Below are 23,350 nucleotides of genomic sequence, written 5' to 3' on the forward strand. Positions count from 1 at the left end.
AATTAATGACTGAAATACCAATCATGCAGCTAACCAAAAAGGAAATACGGGACTTAACCAATGAACACATAGAAATTCTTTCTGAGGCTCAATTCAGAACTATAGTCATAAGGCAGCTTACAGACCTAACAGCGGGACTTAATCAAGACAGAGTAGGAATGAAGGCTAGTCCTGCTGAAATGAACAAAAATACATACGAGACAAGTGGTGAAGACAAGTGGTGAGGAAAGGAAAACCAGGGATCAAATCAACAAATTGGAAGAGGGAAGGAATAAACAGTCAACCAGTGCAGAAAGAGGAGACAAAAAGTGAGGAATATGAGGAGAGGCTCAGAAACCTCTGAGACAGCTATAAGCGAACGAACATTCAAATTATAGGATTGCCAGAAGGTGAAGAAGAACTAGAAATTGAAAAATTACGTGAAAAAATAACAAAGCAGAACTTCCCTAACTTGGGGAAGGAAATAGACGTACAGGTCCAGGAAGCACAGAGAGTTCCAAATAAACTGGACCCAAGGAGAACCACACCAGGGCACATTATAATCAAAATTTCAAAAATTAAGGATGAAGAGAGAATCTTAAAAGCAGCAAGAGAGAAGAAGAGAATTACATACAAAGGGGTCCCAATAGGACTATCAGCTGATTTCTCAAAAGAAACTCTGCAGGCAAGAAGGGACTGAGAAGAAATATTCAAAGTAATGAAAAGCAAAAACCTACAGCCACGAATACTCTGTCCAGCAAAGCTGTCATTCAGAATAGAAGGGCAGAGAAAGAGCTTTCAGGACAAAGTAAAACTGAAAGAGTTCATTAGATCCAAACCACTGTTATGTGAGATGTTAAAGGGACTTGTTTAGAAGAAGGAGGATCAAAACTATGAACATTAAAATGAAAATTGTATCACAACAACCAACAACAGAAGCTAGGGAACTGAAACAAAGGTAAACTATGTAGGCAACGAGAGGGGAAAAAGAATTATAGGTATGGGGAACATATTGGGGGGAGGTCAGTGGAGAGAAGGGAGGGGGAAAAGGGAGGGAGATGATGCAGGAATTAAGAAGCATAGTAGGAGGGAATGGAGTAGACAGGAAGATGTTGAGAAGAACTGTATGTACAACCAATGGGCATGGACTAAGGGGGGGACAACTGAGGGGAGTCATAGGGTGGAGGGGAGCAAAAAGGGAAAAATCTGGAACTACTCTAACAGCATAATCAATAAAATATACTTAAGAATAAAAAAAGGACATAGAAACTGAATAAAAACGAAGTAGAAATGAAGAATACACTAGAGGAATTAAAAGCAGGCTAAATAAAGCAGAAGACTGAATCAGCGAGTTGGGAGACAAGGTACAAAAAACCACCCAGGCAGAGCAACAAAATGAAGAATGAGAATAATTTAAGGGAGTTTTGTGTCAACATTAAACGTAACAATATTCACTTCATAGGACTACCAGAAAGAAGAAGGGGAGGAAGGGATAGAAAACCTGTTTGAAGGAATAATGACAGAAAACTTCCCTAATTTGGTGAGGGAAAAAGTCACACAGGTTCAGGAAGCAGAGAGAGACTCCCAATCAAGCTTAACCCAAAGAGGCCCACACCAAGAACATCACAATTAAAATGGCAAAATTTACAGAGAAAGTCTAAAAGGCAGCAAGAGAGAAACAACTAGTTACCTACAAAAGAGTTCCCAAAAGGGTATCAGCTGATTTCTCAACAGAAACAGTACAGGCCAGAAGAGATTGGCAGGAAATATTTCAAGTAATGAAAAGCAAGGACCTGCAACCAAGATAACTATCCAGCAAGGATCTCATTAAAATTAGAGGCAAAATAAAGAGTTTCCCAGATTAAAAAAAAAAAAAAAAGGCTAAAGAAGTACATTTCCACCAAACAGGCACTGCAAAAGATGCAGAAGGGACAGCTTTAAGAAGCAATAACAACAACAACAACAACAACAGAGGAACACAGGTACAAGGGGAAAACATGGCAGTGAATAAGTACCTATCAATAATAACCTTAAATAGATTAAATGCTCCAATAAAAAGACATAAGGTATCTGAAAGGATAAGAAAATATGACCCACAAATATACAATCTACAAGAGAGCCATCTCAGAACAAAAGATTTACACAACTGAATGTGAAGGGATGGAAAAAAAACATACCATGAAAATGGACATTTAAAAAAAAACTGGGGTAGCAATATGTATATCAGACAAAATAGATTCAAAACTAAGGCCATAATAAGAGACAAAGAAGGTCACTATATAACACTTAAGGGAGTAGTTCAACAAGAGGACATAACCCTTATAAACAGATAGGCATCCAATATAGGATCACCTAAATATATAAAGACAATCTTGGAAGACTTTAAGAAAGAGACCGACAGCAATACAGTCATTGTAGGGGATACTAACTCCCCACTGTCAACAGTGAACAAATCTTCCAGACAAAGAATCAACAAGGATATGGCAGTATTCAACTACATACTAGATCAAATGGACTTAATTGATATGTACGGAACATTTCATCCCAAAGAAGCAAAATATACATTCTTCTCAAATGCATATGCATCATTTTCAAGGGTTGACCACATGGTAGGAAACAAAATAAGCCTCAACAAATTCAAGAACATTGAAATCATATCAAGCATCTTCTCAGATCACAATGACTTAAAACTAGAAACCAACCTAAAGAAAAAAAATACTCAAAAATAGTCAAATACATGGAGGCTGAATAAGATGTTATTAAATAATGAATGGGTTAACAATGAGATCAAGGAAGAAATCAAAAAGTACCTAGAAACATGACTATGATCACACAACATGCTAAAACCATTCAGATACAGCAAAAGCAGTCCTGAGAGGGAAGTTCATAGCAATACAGCCCTACCTAAAAAAGAAAGAAAAATCTCAAACAACCTAACCCTACATCTAAAAGAACTAGCAGAACCACAACAAACAAAGCCCAGAGTAAGTAGAAGGAAGGAAAAATCAAGATCAGAGCAGAATTAATGACATAAAGACTAAAACAAAAAATTCAAAGGATTAATGAACCCAGGAACTGGTTCTTTGAAAACATAGACAGAAGTTGACAAACCTTTAATTAGACTCATCAAGTGAAAAAAAGAGAGGACCCAAATAAAATCAGAAATGAAAGAAAAGTAACAATTGATACCACAGAAATACAAAGGATTGTAAGAAATTACTATGAACAACAGTATGCCAAGAAATTAGATAACCTGGATGAATTGATAAATTTCTAGAAACATACAGTCTTCAAAAACTGAATCAGGCAGAAGCAGAAAACCTGACTAGACCAATAACAACTAGCAAAATTGAAGCGGTAATTAAAAAACTCCGGTGAAGCAAAAGCCCTGGACCAGATAGCTTCACAGGTGAATTTTACGAAACATTAAATAAGTACTAAAACCTATTCTTCTCAAACTATTCCAAAAAATTCAAGAAGGGGGAAGACTCCCAAATTCATTTTATGAGGCCAGTATTATCCTAATCCCGAAACCAAGTCAAGGCAAAACAAGGAAAATTACAGGCCAATAGCTCTGATGAACATAGATACTAAAATTCTCAGCAAAATACTAGCTAACTAGATCCAACAATACATTGAAAAGAATATACACCATGATCAAGTGAGATTTATTCCAGGGATGCAAGGATGGAACAATATTTGCAAATCAGTAAATGTGATACATCACATAAACAAAATGTGAGACAAAAATCACATGATCATATCAATAGATGCAGGAAAAGCATTTGTTAAAATCCAGCACCCGTTTATGATAAAAGCACTCAGCAAAGTGAGAACAGAGGGAGCATACCTCTACATAATAAAGGCCATATACTAAAAGCCTACTGCCAGCATCATACTCAATGGGAAAAAACTAAAAGTTTTTCCCTTAAGATCAGGAGCAAATAAGGGTGTCTGCTTTAACTACTCTTATTTAACATATACTGGATGTCCTAGCTGCAACAATCAGACAAGAAGAAAAACTAAAAGGCAACCAAATTGGAAAGGAGAAAATTAAACTGTCATTACTCAGAGATGACATGATGTACATAGAAAATACTATAGATTCCACCAAAAGATTATTTGACGTAATAAGTGAATTCCTCAAAGTAGAGGGACACAAAATTAGTATTCACAAATCCTTGGCATTTTTGTATACCAACAATGAACTGTGGGAAAGAGAAACAATTTCATTTACTATAGCAACTACAACAAAAAAATTTATAAAGTACCTCGGGATAAATTTAACAAAGGTTGTAAAAGACCTGTACTAGGGAAACTGTAGAACACTGAAGAAAGAAATTGAGGAGGATACCAGTAAATGGAAGCTTACACCCCATTTATGGATTGGAAGAATTAAAATCATTAAAATGTTTATACTACCCAAAGCAATCTATTGATTCAATGTAGTTCCTATTAAAATACCAAAGGCATATTTCATAGGTCTAGAACAAATATTCCAAAAATTTATATGGAACCAAAAAAGACCCCAAGTTGCTTTAGCAATCTTGAGAAAGAAGAACAAACTTGGAGGGATCACAATACCTGATATCAATCTATATTATAAGGCCACTGTAATCAGAACGGTCTGGTCCTGGCATAAGAACAGACACCTAGATCAAGGGAACAGAATAGAGAACACAGAAATAAACCCATGTCTTTATGGTCAATTAATGTTTGACAAAGGTCACGTGGGCATACAATGGAGTAAAGACAGTCTCTTCAATAAATGCTGTTGAAAAAAGTGGAGTGGTACGTGTAAGTCATGATACCATAAAATCCTAGTGGATTTAGGCTGTAAAATTTCAGATATCTGACAAAGCAATATTTTTGCCAATATAGCTCCTTGAGCAAGGGAAATAAAGGAAAAAATAAACAAATGGGACTACATAAAATTTAAAAGTTTCTGCACAGCTGAAGAAACCATCATCAAAATGAAAAAGGAACTGACTGTATGGGAGAATATATTTGCCAGTGATACATCAGATAAGGGTTTAATCTCCAAAATATATAAAGAACTCAGAGGACTCAACACTAGGAAGACAAACAATCCAATTTTTATAAACAGGCAAAGGACCTAAATAGACACTTCCTCACAGAGGACATACAGATGACCTAAAGACATATGAAAAAATGCTCAACATCACTAGCCATCAGAGAGATGCAAATTAAAACCGCAATGGGATTTCACTTCACGCCTTCCATAATGGGTATAATTAATAAATCAACAAACAAGAAGTACTAGTGAGGATGTGGAGAAAAGGGAATCCTAGTGCAGCATTGGTCAGAATGCAGACTGGTGCAGCCACAGTGGAAAACTATGGAATTTCCTCAAAAAATTAAGAATGGAACTACTCTTTGACTCAGCAATTCCACTGCTGGCAATGTACCCTAAGATCCCTAAAATGCCAATTCAAAAGAATAATGCACTCCTATGTTCATAGCAGCATTAGCGATGAGTTGGAAACAGGCTAAGTGCCCTCCAGTAGATGAATGGGTTTAAAAACTGGTACATTTACACAATGGGATAGTATGCAGCAGAAAAAAAGAAGAAATTTCTACCTTTTGTGACAGCACGGATGGAACTGGAGTCTATTACGCTAAGTGAGAGAAGTCAGTCAGTGAAAGACAAATACCATATGATCTCACTTATAAGAGGAATCTAAATGAACAAAATAAACTAATGAGCAAAAGAGAACCAGAGGCAAAGAATCATAGAATAAACTAACAGTGGTAAGAGGGTGGAGGTGGGGACTGTTTGAAAGATGCTGAGTTGATTAGTCAAAGAACATATATGAGGGACTCATGGAAATGGACAATGGTGTGGGGATTGACTGTGGAAATGGGGGTGGATTTGGCGGAGGTGGGGCTAATGGGGAAAAAACTAGGACAACAGTAACAGCATAAATAATAAAACAAAAATATCACTATGAACTCATGGATTTTTACTTTATTTGATATGATTGGTCTATTGCATAATTCTTTTCAATTAATTGTAGTTTCTGCATAAATTAAGAGACACATCTCTTAATTGCTTTATCTGCCAGCACCACCTGGCACATAACAGTGCCCTATGAATGTTTGTAACTTATCTTCTCCTTACACATACATATTCTTGACCCCAGGCCTCCCCAGATTAACTGAAGCTGAAATATAAGAGATTATCTAGAAAATTCAGTCAGATTTCATTTTATTAGTTCTATACAGGACATGGTATTATAATACGTAGTATTAATAATGTAAAGTATTATTTGTCAACCAAAGGTTCTAGTTAGCTAGCTGGGAAAAGTGTCCTCTTCTTCAACTCTTGCTTAAACATTTTTTCCCTATATTAGTGGTAAAGACTGATGAAGGTAATCGAACTATCCTTATATATATATCTTATTCTTCATGGAAGAATCTTGGGAAGTTATACTTTCATTTTTAAGATACTCTGAAACTTGAAGAGAATTGGAGTCAGTATGTTTTGCAATACAGGAAAGAGTGCTGGTGTGAATCTAAAGAGCAGTGGCAGTCACAGGGTGGGTCTGACCCACAGCTCTGGGGCAGAGCCTGCCACTGTCTCTGAGCTGTCCTGCCTTCTTCCTGTTCCCTTTCACCTAGTGTTAGCTTCCAGCATATGCAAGGGATTTTACTTGTTAAGTAGAGCTTGTATTTTTATTGTTCTAAAGATGAGAAGGTAAATATATGTAACATATGGAAACAGCCACCTTCTTGAAAGATACATTAAGCTGGCTTTTAAATTGTGTAGTTCTGAATTAAACTGATTTTTCTTCCTGTATTATAAAAATTCTTTACCCTTTAACTTTAGATGATTTTTCTCCTAAGCAAAAGATCATCACTTGCTTAATAATAGCAGCTTTGCTCTACCTTTAAAATAATCAGTTTTTACTTGTTTGATTAATCTTCTGGATGGAAAGGATAGTAGAAAAGAGGTTATGGTTAATTTGCTGTTTTTACTATGGATCCTGAAAGGCAGAACCACGTGAAAGAAAAATATATTATTAACCATAGGAGTTATTTCTGATCGTGGTAGTCATTACAGTGGAGAGAGAAAGTCCTTGTTAGGGAGGAGGAATCGAGAATGAGCATGGGTCCTGAGAAAGGCAGTCCTATCCAGGTAATCATCAGACCAGGAGCTTGGATTGGAGTAATGCCTAAGGAAATTGGTCCAGTAGCAAACTTAAGCATTTACTTTTAGTTGCCAGCTTCAGGTAACATGATCAAGAGTGTGGTACTCGTTCTGGTAACAGGTATGTCACAAGAGGGTGTTTACCAGGTCCTCAACATTGTCCTCAGACCTTTCTGTGCATTGACTCATTAATTTGCACAACCATCTTGTGAAGAAACAAACAAGCTCCTTAGCAAACCACTGCTGCATGGCTGGGACAAGAATCTCTGGCCCTGTGCATCTTCCTCTGCTTTCTTTACAGAATTCTCACTTATAACAGATACGTTACAGAATATCAAAGTATAGATGAGTAAATATCAGGAAGGAGAAGGAAAATAAGAGGTTTATTTTTTCTTAAGGTTTATTCTCACTGAGGGGAAAAAGATTCTGGTTTCATACTGACCAAAAAAAAAAAAAAAAAAAAATGTACTACGTATGTCTCTGTATGGTATGTGTGAGAAAACACTCAATTTCACACTACATTGACCAGATATACTCTGAAAAAAGGTTCTAATTACAGTGTGGTTTTTAAAGTGTATACAGTTTACAACATTACATTTAATGGTTATTTAAGGATGACAATAAAAAAAAGAACTTAAAGTAACACAAACCTGTAGGAATTGAGGTTAGTTTTGCCTCTGCAATTCTGATATGGAACACTGTCACTCCTTCAAATGCCCCTGGCTCAATCCCATTGGTGTCAAGAGGGTTTGCACTCATTTCTGTGGGGGGCAGGGAGGTTACATAATTTAGCATACATATCTTGTAATAGAATGAAACTCACAATGCAGAGATACACATCCCCCCAGAAAGGTGAATTGTTTGATTCATTTTCACTCCATGTATCTGCTTCTGTATTTACTCAGCTTTCTCTCCCTCTTCCTCTCCCTCTCCCTCTCCCTCTCTTCCTCTCTTTCTAAAATTAATAAATATATCAGGTGAGGATTTTAAAAAATAATTAATTTTGGAAATGGCCAGTCTTAAAAGTTGTTAATGATGATGGTAAAAATCTCCACCTCTGTTTATTAATTATGATTTCTAAATGTCCCATTTATTTGCAAAAACTTACCCAGAACATGTAAAGCATTCATTCCTTTGAAAGTTTCCTTTTGTATTTTCTTAACTTTATTATCATGAATTCTGAGTTCTGCTAACGATTTGGGAAGATTCAGTGGTATTTCATTTAGTTGATTGTGGGACAAGTATAGTCTTCTCAACTTTTTTGTAGTTAGAAAGGCTTTTGGGTGAATCTTTGTTAGCTTGTTGTTGTTCAGGACCAAAGCCTAGATGAAGCATAAAAAGTTATACCATATTAGGAAGCAGATTGGTTTACCAGTGTTCTATAGTGATTAGTCACTCATGGAAATCAATGCAAGTTATGTAATTTTGTATACTTGATCATGTAAATAATTCCTCAGCCTAACCTAAACTAAAAAATATATGTATTTACTACTGATCTGGAACAATGCGAAGTTTTAATGATTGTTTTTGTGCCTTTGGTTTATCTTTGAGTAGGTGATGTGTTCACATGGTTGAGGCCCCCCTTCTCTTTCCACTTCCCTTTATGGAAGTGGTGGTTGGTAGTATTATATTTATCTTGCCTTAAAATTTGTTCAGTCTGCAAAATTAAGTTTAACTTCCCTTTTTTCATGTTTCCTAATGTTTGCCATTTTTTCTAGACTATAGACGTGTCCGAATAAACTCCTCCAAAGTGCCCTCAGGCATATTTAAAACATTGGGGAGACAGTGCTGGGACCTGAGGAATGTCACTCAACCCTTCCTCACTACTGGTTATTTCTCAGTGTGACATGGCAGCACCTTTTAGAGGAGACAACAGACCTGAGAATGAAAGAACTTGTAGCAGCAGGACTGCATTCCTGACAGCCATGCCCTTTGTGCACTGCTGAGGGAGCTGACTACCACCCTCTTGGTCCCCTGGGGTGTGCAAACTTTAGAACCAAAACTGGAAAAGTTCTTGGCAACCAGGACTTGTCAGTCACCTTAGTAATTATTTTCACTGCAAAATGAACATAGCTCAGTCCTTGTTTTACTGCTAGATTTTGTGTGTTTCCCCAGGATGATGACAGGTGGTTTAGCACTCCTTAGGACTTTTATCTCTCCCTACTAATCTAGATCTTCTCATTCTTTCAGGGAGCAGCTTTAGATTCATTGCTTTTATGAATTTTGTCCCCAGTCCCATTCTATAGTAATCTCCTTGTTTCCACACTGAGTTAATATGCCTTTCCAGTGTTATTCATGTTGTTGTTATTGCACAGACGAAATACAAATAAATGCTTTGGCAGTTAAACTCTCTTTATTATTGTGTTTACTCATTTTCCTGTAAGCACTTTGCTTCTCCCTTTTTTTGCCCTTCTCTCAGACATATCACTACTGTTAAAATTTTTACCTGGGAAAGTTAAGCGTACGAGAAGAGATGAAACTACATTTAGTTACTAAATGGTAAAATATACTCCTTTCTGAATGTATGAAACTGATTAAGAGTTCTTTTTCTTTCTTGGTTATGTTGAAATGTGGAGCCAGGGTTGGGAGGGAATGTGACATCTTGGTGAACCTTCACTCAACCTCATGAGGTCTATTTAGCAAAAATTATTTCCTTCCTTTTAGTAATGAGGAAATGGGCAGTGAAGAAAAATGACTTGCTTCCTGTCTGGCCTAGCCTCTCTAACCTCCACACTTTGCTCTTTCTATTGTGTTCAGTTCCTGTGCGTTGCCACTGTAAGGGACCCCAAAGGGAATGTGTGCCTCAGTTAGATCCAACCATCATGACTGGAGTCATCCCTCTCTCCACCTTCTCTGAATAAGACATGCAGTTGTCAGAGCTTCATAAAAGGAAGTATAAGTAGTACAAAATGGGATAAGAGTTATTATGTAGTGCCATCAAATACTGCCTCAGCAAGTTAGGTGAGCAGACTATTTCCAATTAAGATAGACTTTTCAGTGTTGGCTTTTACATAAAAATTCCAAAAATGGCTGTCACAGAGCTCCAAACAATATGGTTTTATATAAGGCCAGCAGATGGGGAAAATATAGCCTTTTAAGAGTAGGACAAGTAATGGGCTGGAAGTGAACTGTGAATATACTGTATGCAATGTAATGACCTCACTCATTCTCTAATGCTATATTGTCCTTTATGTAAGAACCACAATGCTGAACAAGTAGCTAAAACATAATATAGATAATTTATAGATTATCTAAAAAATATTTTGATTCTCTTTAAAGATAGGTACCAATGGTACTATAATTAAATACATGTTTTGAAATATACAGTATGCCCACAATTCAAGTATAAAGTAAATGCTTTAAAAAAGTATTTTACATTAGGACATTGGCCAGTCTGGAAACACTAAGCTGGTAGCAATAATAGTTAATGGTTGTATGCCAGGCATCTTACATGTATTCACTCATCTAGTTTAAATAAATATTCTGGATTCCCTGCTATTGTTACAGCCCTTTTACAACTAAAAAATGTTGTGCTCAGAGAGGTGAACTACCTCCCCAGTGCACTTCAGGTGGAGCTCAGATCTGAGCCAGGCCTGCTTGGCTGTGGAACACTCACCCTCCAGCACAGTGCCGCATAGAAATGGACTGAAAAAGGAAATGAAGGAGGCCTAAGACAGCTCCTGTCATCTTTTCCACTCTTGTTTACCAATGATTAATGGGACTACATGTGCTACATGTGAACTGAGTTCCTGGAATACTCCTGAAATGTAATAAATAACGATATGACAAATTAAAACTTTTTTATGATTTTGGTATTAAATATGGCATTAATTATTCTTGTGGTTGTATAGGTGAATATAGGTTGAAGAAGTGGTAGAAATATTCATTGGCTGTATCTCCAACTTATGAGGGTAGAATAATGGCCTTGCCACTCTCCAAAAGTTTCTATGATCTGAAGTGAATAGGGCGGACTAGATGGATCCATGATGGAATGCATTGTTCTGTTTGTATTTCTGATTGTCTTCATATTGAAGTGAGGCTTTGGTTATGCAGTAAGTATATACTCTTCCAGTTTCTATCAGTCTGTGTGTGTGTGTGTGTGTGTGTGTATGTGTTATGATATATATGGAGCTTAACCAAATCTGAGTTCTCTGTACAGTACACTTAAAAGGGAGGGGAGCAATCAAAGTCCCACAAGCTCAGATGCCTGGAAATGCAGAGAATGGCTTTGCAGGGAGGCTGACTTGGTTTTCTTCAGGTGCCACCCTTCAGGCAGGCTTGGCCTGAGGGCAGAGCAAGAGAGTCTAGTCAAGAACGTCCCTCCTGGTGCCTAGAATGTGATCAGCCTGACTGTCCTTGCTTATCCAGCTGACACACAGGCTCTGATTTGCTTAATGGGACTCAGTACTCCCCTATTCCTGGGATGGGTCAGTAGGATCCATGCACTGACCCAAGGGTAACTGGTATGCAGGGCGGCCTCAAGTCTTTTAGACACAGGAAGATAACAGGCCTGCTTGGCTGGCCGCAAGAGACATGGTCATGGTGTCTCTGCCTCCTCCTCTTAGATATACACCTTCACTGCAGTTGGCAAGTTTTTGTATTGCCTCTCTCCAGCGCAGCATGAGAATGTGAAGAATGGCTGAAAGAACAGTATAGGCTGAACACCCACTGAGGGAAAGAGATGACACCCATGCCTGTGACAGTGTGGAATCAATCAGGCTGTTCCTCAAACTTAATTCCCAATTACATTAGACATTTTACTTGCTAAAATATAGAGGCTGAAAATGTTAAAAAGAAGTAAAAACCTTAAATCTTAGAAAATTAAAATATTAATATAATAAGGATTTTTTTTTCATCTTTAAAGGTCTAGAAAAAAAGCCATGCAAGTATATATTAGTTAGATATATTGCATGTGCTACTGTTATACATTTGTGGTGCCTTAAGAAAAATCGCTTTGTTTGGGTACAGATTTTTTTAACACTGTATGCTAACGAGTTCTTATAAATAGTCATAATCTTACTCGTTTTATTGTATAGTGACTACGATTATCTAAATAGGTCATAAGCTCATTTAAGGACCATTTACTTAATTCTTAACCCACTGCATTTCACCTGATTGTTATTCAATGCACATCAGTTGAATTAAATTATTGATTGAATTAAATCTATAATTTTTCATTAACTAGAACATTCCTGAATAACAGGCTTTTTGTCATTCTTTACACACAGAAAAGTAAGACTTGTTTACATAAACACGATATGAGTAATTGTTAGCAGTGATAAGAGATTTTCATTTAAATATTTGAAAATATGAGCATGTAGTCTTACATAAAGTGAAGAGAGTCCTTTAAAATCATTTTCTTTGATTTCCTTAATTTTATTGTTTTGAAGGTCAACCATTCGAGTATCAAATGGAATGTTGCTTGGGACAGAGGATAAACCTGAGAAATAAACAAACATGTTACATATGCCTTATATGCTGAAGAGGGGATTGCTAATATGTTAGAAATGTGAATTTGTTAAAAATCCATGGTTACCATTAAGCAGCAGATGACTTAACATGTAACATGACAAAAGCATTGTTCTTTGGAAAGACCTGAAGACCTTTCCTAGTAATTTATTTTTATAAGGTGTTCTAGCTGGGTCTAGCTATCACTGTTCGTCTGCTGCAGGTGGCATGAAATAAAGGTAAACTGCAACATGCCAATTAGGACTGCCAAAAAGTGACCAACAGCTGAGGCACAACTTCTGCTGATGCACTTTTGACTGAGGAACAATGAAGTTCTTTGCACATTTTCAGTCTAAATTGGAGCCTGTGGGCTTTGATCATTTTAAGACGCCTCAATATATAGAATGTTTTGCTTAGAAAGTAGAGGAATTACATTATTTTCATACATATTATCAAAACTTTACTGTCCATTTTCTTTAATAATGAACTTCTCTAGTTATATATTGTTTGATTTGCAAAAACTTACCCATAAGTTATTGTTGATATCTACGTGTGCAGTATAACTTTACTGAACTCATCATCCACAGCACTAGTTCTTTTTTGGCCATATGCTCCAGTTTTCAGTTACCCAGGCTCACCTATTAGTCACCATTCATTTTTGCAGGTACAAGAATGACAATCTCAGATCAAGGTAAAACTACATCTTTGTGTAGGCACTCAATAAATATTAATTAAATTATTTTAAAAGATTTAAATGTATTTTACCTTTTGAATTAAAAAACAAAAAAGAACAAAAATTACCAATAGCTGTACATGGTTCATTTGTTCCTTACCTTTTTTGCTTTTCCTAAATGGCTAAACATGCCCATTCCTGCTTGTTGTCAGACTACATACAATAGTTAATGCTTTATGAGTATGGGGCTGTTTCCCCTCAATATTTTATTGTTCAAATATAACATACAGAAAAACTGGAAGAATTTTACAGTGAAAACCCATATTCTCTTTCTACCATCAACCTTTTACTATACCAATTATACATTATTTCATCTTTTAAAATGCATTTAAAGTGAATTTCAGATATCAGTACACTTTTGATGGAGCAATCCTTATTCCTAAAGAGTAGTGCTATATTTAATAGCCCCAACTGAAGAATTCCGTATATAAATACTGTGACTATCAATATTTTACTGCCTTCCCTTTACTTTAAGACTGACAACTCTTTTAAGAAGTAGATAGGTTAAAGGAAAAGGGGGTTAGTAACTTGATATACTAACATAGTAGCAGTTTTCTTAGGAGATCATTTTGATTTTAGAAAATGAAGTGGAAGGTTCTGCGGAAGGACCTGGTTACACAGACTTTGACAAGTCACCTTCCCCCACCTTACCCTTGATGAAATTAGGTGCTCTGAAAAGAATTTCATTTTTCTTGGGGAGAAAGAGCAATAAGTATCCTAACCTTTTCACTGTCAGTGGTCATGGGGGAGGTGCGGTATATGCTGCCAATTGTAGATTATCATTTAAAGGTATGTGTCAGTACATATTTTGTTGAGTTTATTTTTATTTTATAAGCTAAATAGTCAGGAAAACACTATTTACAACCAATTGTCTGTCATAAGGTAGTTGGGGTTTTCTTAGTTCTTTGGTGACAGAGCTATGCAATGTTTCTCCAAAGACTTTGTATTGAGGCAAATGACTGTTATGGAGCAAATATGAAGGCTGTCACATGAAGATGGCCTGTGCTAAAGACAGACATCTCCTTAGTCACAGTCTTACACATCTGGCTGTGTCGAAGTACATAAGTACATTTTCATTGTGGTTTTAGTTTTACAAAATGTTGTCACATATACCAACTCTGCAAACTGATGTTAGAGTTGTTTCCTGCCTGGGAAGCAGCTTAGAGATGACAGTACACTCTGATATTTCCTAACTTTAACCTTTCCCCATACCAAGCATTTCTTCTTCCTGCTGCTCTTCCCACACTCATTCTCCATGTGCTTCCAGGCTAGCTTTTCTCAAGTGTTGTGTGGCTTAAGAGCCAATTTTTTCGTGACCTATATATTCCATTAAGACTTTCCCACTGATTCTAGCTAATAATCTTTTCTGGAATGCTTTTTATTCATCTCTCTCATTTTGTCCCTTAATAGCACACTTTATTAAAGTCTTTAGAGTGAATTGTAACAAGCTTTTACTAGTGCTACCAATGCTGTAGCTGTAGCAGTAGAAAGTGAGTCTGAAACTTTCAGAGGCACCATGTGCTCATGTGCACTTTGGAAGTTGCCCTGAGTGGTCTCTAGCTCCAAAATGGGAAGTGTGTACCAGATCTTGGCTTGCAGCAATGTGGCAGATTTCAGTCATCCCCTCTTTCGGAAATAGCTGAATACAGAAACTTTTTTTTTTCTTTTAATATTTAACTCACTCTTTTTAAAAATTATTTATTTATTTCATTTTTAGAGAGAGGGGAAAGGAGAGAGAGAGGGAAAGAAACATCACTGTGTGGTTGCCTCTCACTTGCGCCCCCAACTGGGGCCCTGACGTGCAACCTAGTCATGTGCCCTGACTGGGAATCGAACCAGCAACACTTGGCTTGCAGGCCAACGCTCAATCCACTGAGCCACAGCAGCCAGAGCTAGAAACTCTTGATGTAAATTTTCATCACACCCTCTTTTTGGGCAGGCTATAAGTGTGCCTCTCTGTTCGAGAACATCTTCAATAGATATATTAAAAAAATAAAATACTCAGCAGAGAATTACATATTTTAAGAGACTTTAAAAACTAATTTAGTTCAGCCTCTTCTGTTATAGAGAGTTCTAAACTCAAATCACTCAAAACAAATAGAGAATTGTCTTTAAAATGTGTAGAGATTTCACAACTCTATAACCTGTTTGTTTCTTTGTTTTTTTGTTTTTTTTAAATTTTCACTGATCTCAGGAAGACAAACAACCCAATTAAAAAATGGACAAAGGACGTGAATAGACATTTCTCTAAAGAGGACCTACAGATGGGCCATAGACTTATGAAATAATGCTGAATATTACTAATCATCAGAGAGATGCAAATTCAAACCACAATGAGATATCACCTCACACCTGCCAGAATGGGTATCATCAATAATTCTATAACCTATTCATTGTCCTGGACAGTTAATTAAATTTGTTATTGTAGAATTTTACTAGAAAGCACAATCTCAACCTGCTAACACTCTATGATGATGAAACTACAGTAACATCCATCCTTTCTGACGGAAATGAAAATGAAGCACTTTAGTTCAATTTGGGAAGAGACAGGAATGTTTTATATTTGAATTTCTCCTTGTTTTCCTATGCTTTTTGATTTTTAAAATAAGTTTGGATGTACTTTGGGGTTTGTCATATTTTCCAAAAATTCAAGTGAAAATTTTTATACAATCATTGAGCTGATTTTGAAATTTCAATAGACTTTTCTTATTCAATTTTGTCAATTACATTATTTTCCCAAACAAGTTGACATGTTCTTACCTAGATCAGAACAGTGTACAACTCTTGAGTAGCACTGGCATCCAAACGGACATATTGGGAACAGATCGAATGGGAAGAAGGGGTTAATTGACTCTCTGGTTGGAAAAAGAGAGTTGTAAGCATCAGCATCACCATCACCTTCATCTTCCATATCCTTCAGCATCATATTCTTCAGTGTCATGTACGAAGGGCGAAATAAGGGTTTGGCAGAACACAAAGCCAAGAATACTAGAAGCACACACTCCTTCATGTTGTCTTGTGTACAGGACCAGTCTAAGACTAAGTAGACATTGAAGATTAAGTTAAAGGTTAAACATACAATTTCTGCAACTGTACATTTCTCAGAGCTGGCAAGAATACAATGAAATGCCATTCTTATCCATTGCTACTGTGAATAAATTCATTAAAAGTTTTGGAAAAGAATTCAGCAGTAGGCATTGGAAGCTTTAAAAAGATCTTTGTTTTTCATCTAGTAATTACTTTTTAGAATCTAATCTCGGGAAGTAATTCTAATGTGCATAAAGACGTTCATCAAAGAATTACATATGATAGCAAAAAGTTAAAGATGATGTTATGGTTAAAGGGAAATAGTAAAATAGGGTATATTCGTGGAATACTTTGTAACCCACAAGATATTTGCATAGATGTTTAAAAATATAAAATACTTTTTGAAATGAAAAATAAAAAATTCATACATACCAAACAAGCAAGAATCCTGACACAAGTATACCTAATTGATTATAATCTCTGGGTGGTAGAACAATGAATGGCTTCTTGAATCTTTGTTAAAATTTTCACTGTGAGCAATAAGTTCAGCTTTTATAGTTAGGAAACTAATAAATGTTTTAAAAAATAAAACCAGATCATTATACCTGATTTTTCCCAAATCTTTTCATTGCCTTAATATCTGTCACTTTCAAAGTAAAATCCTCATGTCCGCTTGGCACACATCTAGAAGTTTTCTTTAAGGGATCTCTCTCCTACCACCAGCCTCACTGTCATAGTTGGTCATTTCTTCCAGTGTCTTTTGGACTTCTTCCTTCTAATCTGTTCCATTGTCTAATACCTGATCCAAAGCATCTGAGGTCCAGACTATTCTTTCTTACTCATCTTTTCACTGCATACTGTTTGTTTGGTTTTTAGGGAGAATTGTTTTTACTTGTAATTTTGGAATGTATGAGTGCTAACCTTCTGAACATGGCTTTGTTAACCTGATTGTGGATATCCCCACAGGTGTGTTTACTTATCATAGTTTCTTTACTATCACCTGTGAAACATAGATTCTTTGTAATTTTCAAAAATTTAAAGCATTATGAAATCATCCAAAATAGATTTATGCCAGTCTTCCTTCACTTACCCAGATGTCCATTAGCCAGGTCACCCAGCAGTGCCACTGGCCCGCCTTGCCTAAGCACCAGACAGCACCTTAGCCATCAGTTGGTTCAGCCTTAAGAAGACCTGGTCCCCAAATCCTTGAATCATGCAAACTGCACATACTTTCTAAGAACTCAGGAATCAGCTTTAAAATCTCTTTTTCTGGTCTTAGGAATCAGAAGTGAATTGACTAAACTAAAACATTCATTTATGCCATATGTCTTTTCATCACCAGAGGAAGGTTAACATTAACTCTTAGAACTCTAAATGGCAACATGAACATTTTGCCCCTTGGTTGGCCGGATGTCACCAGCCCAATACATGAGGTTTCCCTGTGATGACCCACACTCAGTTATGCTAGGAAAGAAATGAAAATGAAGCACTTTGGTACAAATTTGGAAGAGAAATAAATGTTCTATATATGAAATTCTCATTTTTTCCTCTGACTTTAATTTTTAAAATGAGTTTTGATGTACTTTGGGGTTTGTTATACTTTCCAAAAATTCAAATGAATTTTTTTATTTTTACAATAATTGAACTGATTTTTGAAATTGCAATGAAGAGAGATTATAGGACATTTCTGAGAATGGCAAAAGCTTTTCATATTTGAATAATCCTATTCTGAAATCCCACTTCAGAACTCTGCATTGGCAGTATCAATTAATAATTTATTATAGATGCATCTCTTGAATTAACCTGGAGGAATGGGATGTGCAAAGAACTTCAGTGGCTTCCCAAAAGCCACATCACCAAAGAAAATTAGAACCTGAATTAAGAGTCCCATTTTTCCCAACCCATTCTCTGCATCTTCTGATGCAGCCCACATGGGAGCACTCTACTTTTATCTCAAAATCTAGTGGCCTCACAGGTACACTCTGTCATTTCTTCCTCTCCAGCCAATCTACACATTATTTTCTTTTACACATCTGTACAGAAAGGGACTCTCAGCTTGGGTTCAGAGAGCGGGGCTGGAAGTGGTTGTGTGGTCAGATTATTGTATAGTACAGAGAGCGATTGTGCTAGCAACTGAAAGCCCAGCAGCTTCTGTCAGCCATCCCAGAGGACAAGCAGGATAGTATTCTGTATTCCTGGAATCCTGGCATGGGTGGCTGGTTAAGGCTTCTTTTCCAATATCTTTTTCTCTCTGGCACATTATTTCTGCTTTGTGGCTGCCTGCCTAACTTTTATCCATTATGCTTCTTGACCTTATGCTTCTTTGTGGTTTCTTAACGCTTGGTCCCTAGTTTTTGCCTTGACCTCCAAAACTCTAAGCTAATTCAGTTCCTAGGCCTTAGCTAAATCAAAGCTTATCCCTGGTACCAATCTATGCTTTAACATTGTACTGTGTTTCAGCAATATCTTTTGGGACCATGACGGCCCTGCCCTTGTCTGACCTTAGCATAGAAGCTATTGAATGAAATGTCATTTGAGATCCTGTCCCTGGCTTTGTTTTGAGGTTGCTGGAGTTTTTCAGTGGACATCAGGTACCTGCTGTGTATCAGGCATGTGGAATCTGTGAAGTAGAACTCATCTGGGTACTCTTCCCTGCTCAAAAAACAAAGTCATAATAGCTCCTACTCTTAGGTAAGGTGGGATTGTTGTAAAAGTTAATACTTGATCAGTTAAAATAATAGAAAAAGTAAAACATAAATGTCCAAGTTGGCAAATAGGACTAAATTGCAAGTAGATTATGGCTGTGTACACTGTCGCTTCATCTGTTTGGAGGAATCTCCAGATGTGTGGTTCTCAGAGTCTGAAAGTAAAATTTTCACTGTAAGTCTGTCTACTCTTCATAACCCCCAGCTTACTCTTTGAGAACAATAGAAATAGACATTTATAAAATACGAGTATACACACATGTGAAAAAGAGATTGAAATAGAATACACAAACTTATTAAAGAGGGGTAGTGGGACTATGAGTGAAGGATTATGTTGCTTTCTAAATATTTAAATATTAGCCTGCCAACAAAATTGTCTTTGCTTTGGTCCTTCCTGTATTTTGGCCTTTTTCTACCATTTCTACAGCATGAGACAGTGCAATTAGATTTTTCATATACTGTCCTTCCAAAAGTCCAGTAACAGTGTCCACCTAGGACAATTCCTTGAGGCCTAACCCCATTTACTGTAATCCCTGGGAGATGAAAAGTTTGGTAAAAACAAACGAACAAAAAAAAACTGTTTTTGAGTTGGTCATCTGTTTATTTAGACCATAAAAATTTATTTAGCACTTATATATGTGAAATATAGACCTAAGAAAACGATAGAGCTTTAAAAAATACGTATAAGAGGAATGTGTTAGCCAAAGTGGGAAAAAACCAAGATCCCCTGTGGCCTGGCAGACAGGGACTTCCTCTCACTTCTGCAAACCCTACCTTCCTTCTCCTCTGCTTCCTGCTACAGTCATGTTGTCCTGTAACCTGGGAGAGCCTGACAGTGGGATGCAGGCTAGGATGAGGAGCAGAGTAGGTATAACTGACATAGAGGAGCAGAGTTGGGAGGACACAGACAGGCCAATCACACACATGAGGAAGAGGAAAGAAGGGTGTGTGTGTGTGTGTGTGTGTGTGTGTGTGTGTGTGTGTGTGTGTGTGTGTGTGTGTGTGTGTGTGTGTTTTCTTTTGTGTGTGTTCTTTCTCTTCCACATCCCCTCCTGCTGACCAGTGTGTGTGTGTGGGGAGGGGAGGGGGTTCTTTCTCTTCCACATCCCCTCCTGCTGACCAGCAGTCAGCCATGGGGTCAGGAGGCCCCTCCCTTCCTTTCTTCCTTCTACACTCTTCTTTCTTATACTGGATAGTTATGTGAGACCCTCCCTGCCTTAGATGAGGTAAAGACTCTGTCCTGCATATGTGGTAGTTAGGAAGCTTTCCAGTTGATGCCTTTTGGGGGCAGCCACCTGTTATGCCTTCTTCCCAGGCCCTTGGCGAGTGAGGAAAGAGACCTGTGGAAGCAGGAAATGTCATCTAGTTGGAACTCCCTTCTAGTGTTAGAGGTTCCTCCAGAGCATTCTGGACCAGATAGTGTGTCTACTCTCTGCTTGCTTGACTCCAGTGAGAGGAACCAGGGAGCAAACCTCATGGAGAGGCATCCAGTTTCCATTGTTGTCCATCTGTGGTTGAAAGGAAATTCTTTATTGAAACCAAAAATGCCTTCTGATACATTCACGTCTCTTTCCTAGTTCTGTCTTCTGTTATATTTTTGTATTCTCATATTCTGATTACTTGAAAAGAGAAGTCAGGCGAACCTGGATTCCACAAGGTACTCACCATTTACACCCTTGATTTGAGATGATAAAGCCTTGATAAAGCACAAGTGAATATAGACCCCAAACTGTACCTTATTTTATTTTAGCAAATTTTTTTTTTATCAGTAGAAATGGGAATGTCCAGGAGGGAATACTATATAGTAATGGGTTTTCCCTATTATTCAGAAGGAATATAAAGAATATTATTTCTCACTTAAAATGATGTGACTTTTAGTTGTTTGTCTTATTTTAAATTATGAGTTTATTAATGTGGCTGAAACTCTTACTTGATTAGTTTTGGAAGTATTTAAGTCTTGGTCTCAGGAAGACTCAGTATATTCCCAGTTTAGACCAGTTTTGCCAGAGTGTTTTACTCATGGTAAACTTTGGATTTTGGTTTCAAGTTTCTCTTAATCAGAATAATATTTGGACTATTATTTTGATACTAATGCTGTTATTGATTGAACCATGACACATTGGAGACTTTCCTTCCATTGCCATCTTTTACATCTTAAGCTGAGACTGGCCTCCTCACTCCTGCACTATCCACTCTACCACACGGCCTCCTCCAAGTCCTAATCCCACAGTGATTTCCAGAGAGTAGCCAAATTGTCCTCAGAGAGCACAGAGTAAGAAATTTGCCCATGTTTTCAGGAATGGAAATGTAGCAGAGAAGTGTCTTTCTGAATTTGCATAAGCTCTTGTTTTCCACTTCAACATTCCACAAGCTTAGAATGGAAAATTTGTCTAAGTGAAATGGTATTTCCTCTTAGAAACTGTCATTAGGAAAATAAGTCACTGTGCTTTTAAATCTCAGGCTTGGCAACTTTTCCTCTTGGCTGAGATATTTCTATCAGTTCTCAAGTGCCAGTAGTAGTTTTTAGTATATAAATGTAATATAAACATACTCTGTGTATTCACAGATGGAATCCAGACTAAATTCAGACTTACATGGCACAGCCTTGTAAGTGAATAATTTTAACATCCAAACATGCATTTGGAAATTTATTCACAGTACCTTTTGATCATGGAAACTGATACTTTTATAGACTATACTTTCCTTAAAGAAATAATTAACTTCATCTTAGAAGTATAAATAGCTTCTGAATAAAGGGCTTGCTGGCTGCTTTTCTTTTATATCAGTTTTGTCCTTTATCAGTTTTTCAGTGTATCTGGTTGCTGTCTTAAAGAGCAAAGATTCCTACCTCTCCATTTTTATGCTGTTCCTATAGTGTCTTAAGACTTGTGTCTATAAATCGATTTTTCTCAAATATCAGATGAGTTGTCAAATATTCTTTTAAAATATTTTTAAATATGCAATAGTTAGTTGTAATAGAAGACTGCACTCCCCTCATCTGCCCACCTCTATACAATATTGCTAAAATAGTGAAAACAAACAAAATATCAAGATACTTTCACATATCTGTGTGCTTTTATTTTTATTTTTTTAAACAACTGATTCTCAGTGGGATTAATTTTAAAAAGTAATTTATTTTTTGAGACATATAAATACCTAAGGTTTCTTTGTGATTTAATTCTACACATGTGGCCATGGTTCATGGCTGTCACACATCTGATAGATTAACAAGAAAAAGTGTTCTACTCTATTTAAATGAGGAAGAAGTAGAATATCAAATACATTGCTTAATCTTTTTTAAGTCTATAAGATTTTTAAAAATTTTACTTTGGGATGGGACAAAAGAAATCTTTGCTTTAAATTCAGACTTTATGGATTTTGTGAAAAGAACTTCCTAATTTTTTGTGTTGAATATAGAGCTAGTTAAACTGTTGCTGATCATTATTCTTTCTTGACTTATATGGCTTTCATTTTAACTGTAGAGTGCCATTTCCTTACAGAATAATAAGAAAGACCTTTATCAAGGGAAAGAATGAATATTCAAATGTGAAGTAAAAATGACAGTTGAATTTATATATTTAAAAATATATTAGAAAATAATCATAGTTTTACATTTCAAAAGAAATATTTACTGTTTTATTTAATATATTTGTGATATTCTCATACTTCCTAATCATTATTTCTTAAGGTAATATCATTTTCCTAAAAGAAGATACAGATGTTTGCTTAAATGATTTATAAAGTCAGCCAGGTGAACATTGTTGGTGAAGCATGACAGGCTTCCACTTAGCTGTAAAAACAGTCACAGTTATATTGAAAACAAATTCATTATACACAAAACAAAAAGCTAGAGTAACTTTAGATTGATATGTAATTATTGATTTTTAAGAAATTATACAGATCAACTTTAAACTTTATCATATAATATATAAGCATTTATGTTAATAATATTAATGTCCCCTTAGGATTAACTATAAAATAATTGTATACTGGTACATAAGAAAATACATGAAAACATACCTTGTGAGAAGATAGTAAGTCCTCTTGAAAGTAGAATTTTCTACCATGTACTGCTGCTTATCAGTAATGTAAATGTTTTCAGGTACTATTTAAGAAGGAAAAATGAGGTATACACTTTAATGAAAAGCACCCTTCACCAGAACCTTGTGTTGGCTGCACCCTGGGTGACACTGGAATAAGCTGCTTCCACAGATTAGCCCATGTTAGTACCGAGAAGCAAGATTAAAACTTGTTACTGCTCATGTGTTTTTCATCACTGTTTATATT

General features: G+C 36.4%; 2 protein-coding genes across 3 annotated transcripts in view; one reads left to right on the plus strand and one right to left on the minus strand.

The window, feature by feature from the left end:
* Window positions 1–23,309, minus strand: part of ASPN (asporin) — a 31,819-nt gene extending 8,510 nt beyond the window's left edge. Inside the window, exons 1-6 of one of the 2 annotated variants that reach the window (XM_090273943.1) lie at window positions 23,084–23,309; window positions 18,570–18,574; window positions 16,092–16,355; window positions 12,478–12,590; window positions 8,259–8,472; window positions 7,801–7,911 (exon numbers count right to left, since the gene is read on the minus strand). In XM_090273943.1, the coding sequence (XP_090130069.1) occupies window positions 7,801–7,911; window positions 8,259–8,472; window positions 12,478–12,590; window positions 16,092–16,355; window positions 18,570–18,574; window positions 23,084–23,130 (754 nt within the window). In that variant the 5' untranslated portion in view covers window positions 23,131–23,309. Of the gene's footprint in view, window positions 1–7,800; window positions 7,912–8,258; window positions 8,473–12,477; window positions 12,591–16,091; window positions 16,371–18,569; window positions 18,575–23,083 lie in introns of both variants that reach the window. The other variant, XM_090273942.1, reaches the window with a different exon arrangement.
* CENPP (centromere protein P) overlaps window positions 1–23,350 on the plus strand; it is a 384,243-nt gene that overhangs the window by 182,729 nt on the left and 178,164 nt on the right. The gene's annotated exons all lie outside the window — the stretch shown is intronic.

Source organism: Furipterus horrens, unplaced genomic scaffold (genome assembly GCF_987537825.1).
Source record: "Furipterus horrens unplaced genomic scaffold, mFurHor1.1.pri manual_scaffold_4, whole genome shotgun sequence".
Classification (NCBI taxonomy): Eukaryota; Metazoa; Chordata; class Mammalia; order Chiroptera; family Furipteridae; genus Furipterus; species Furipterus horrens.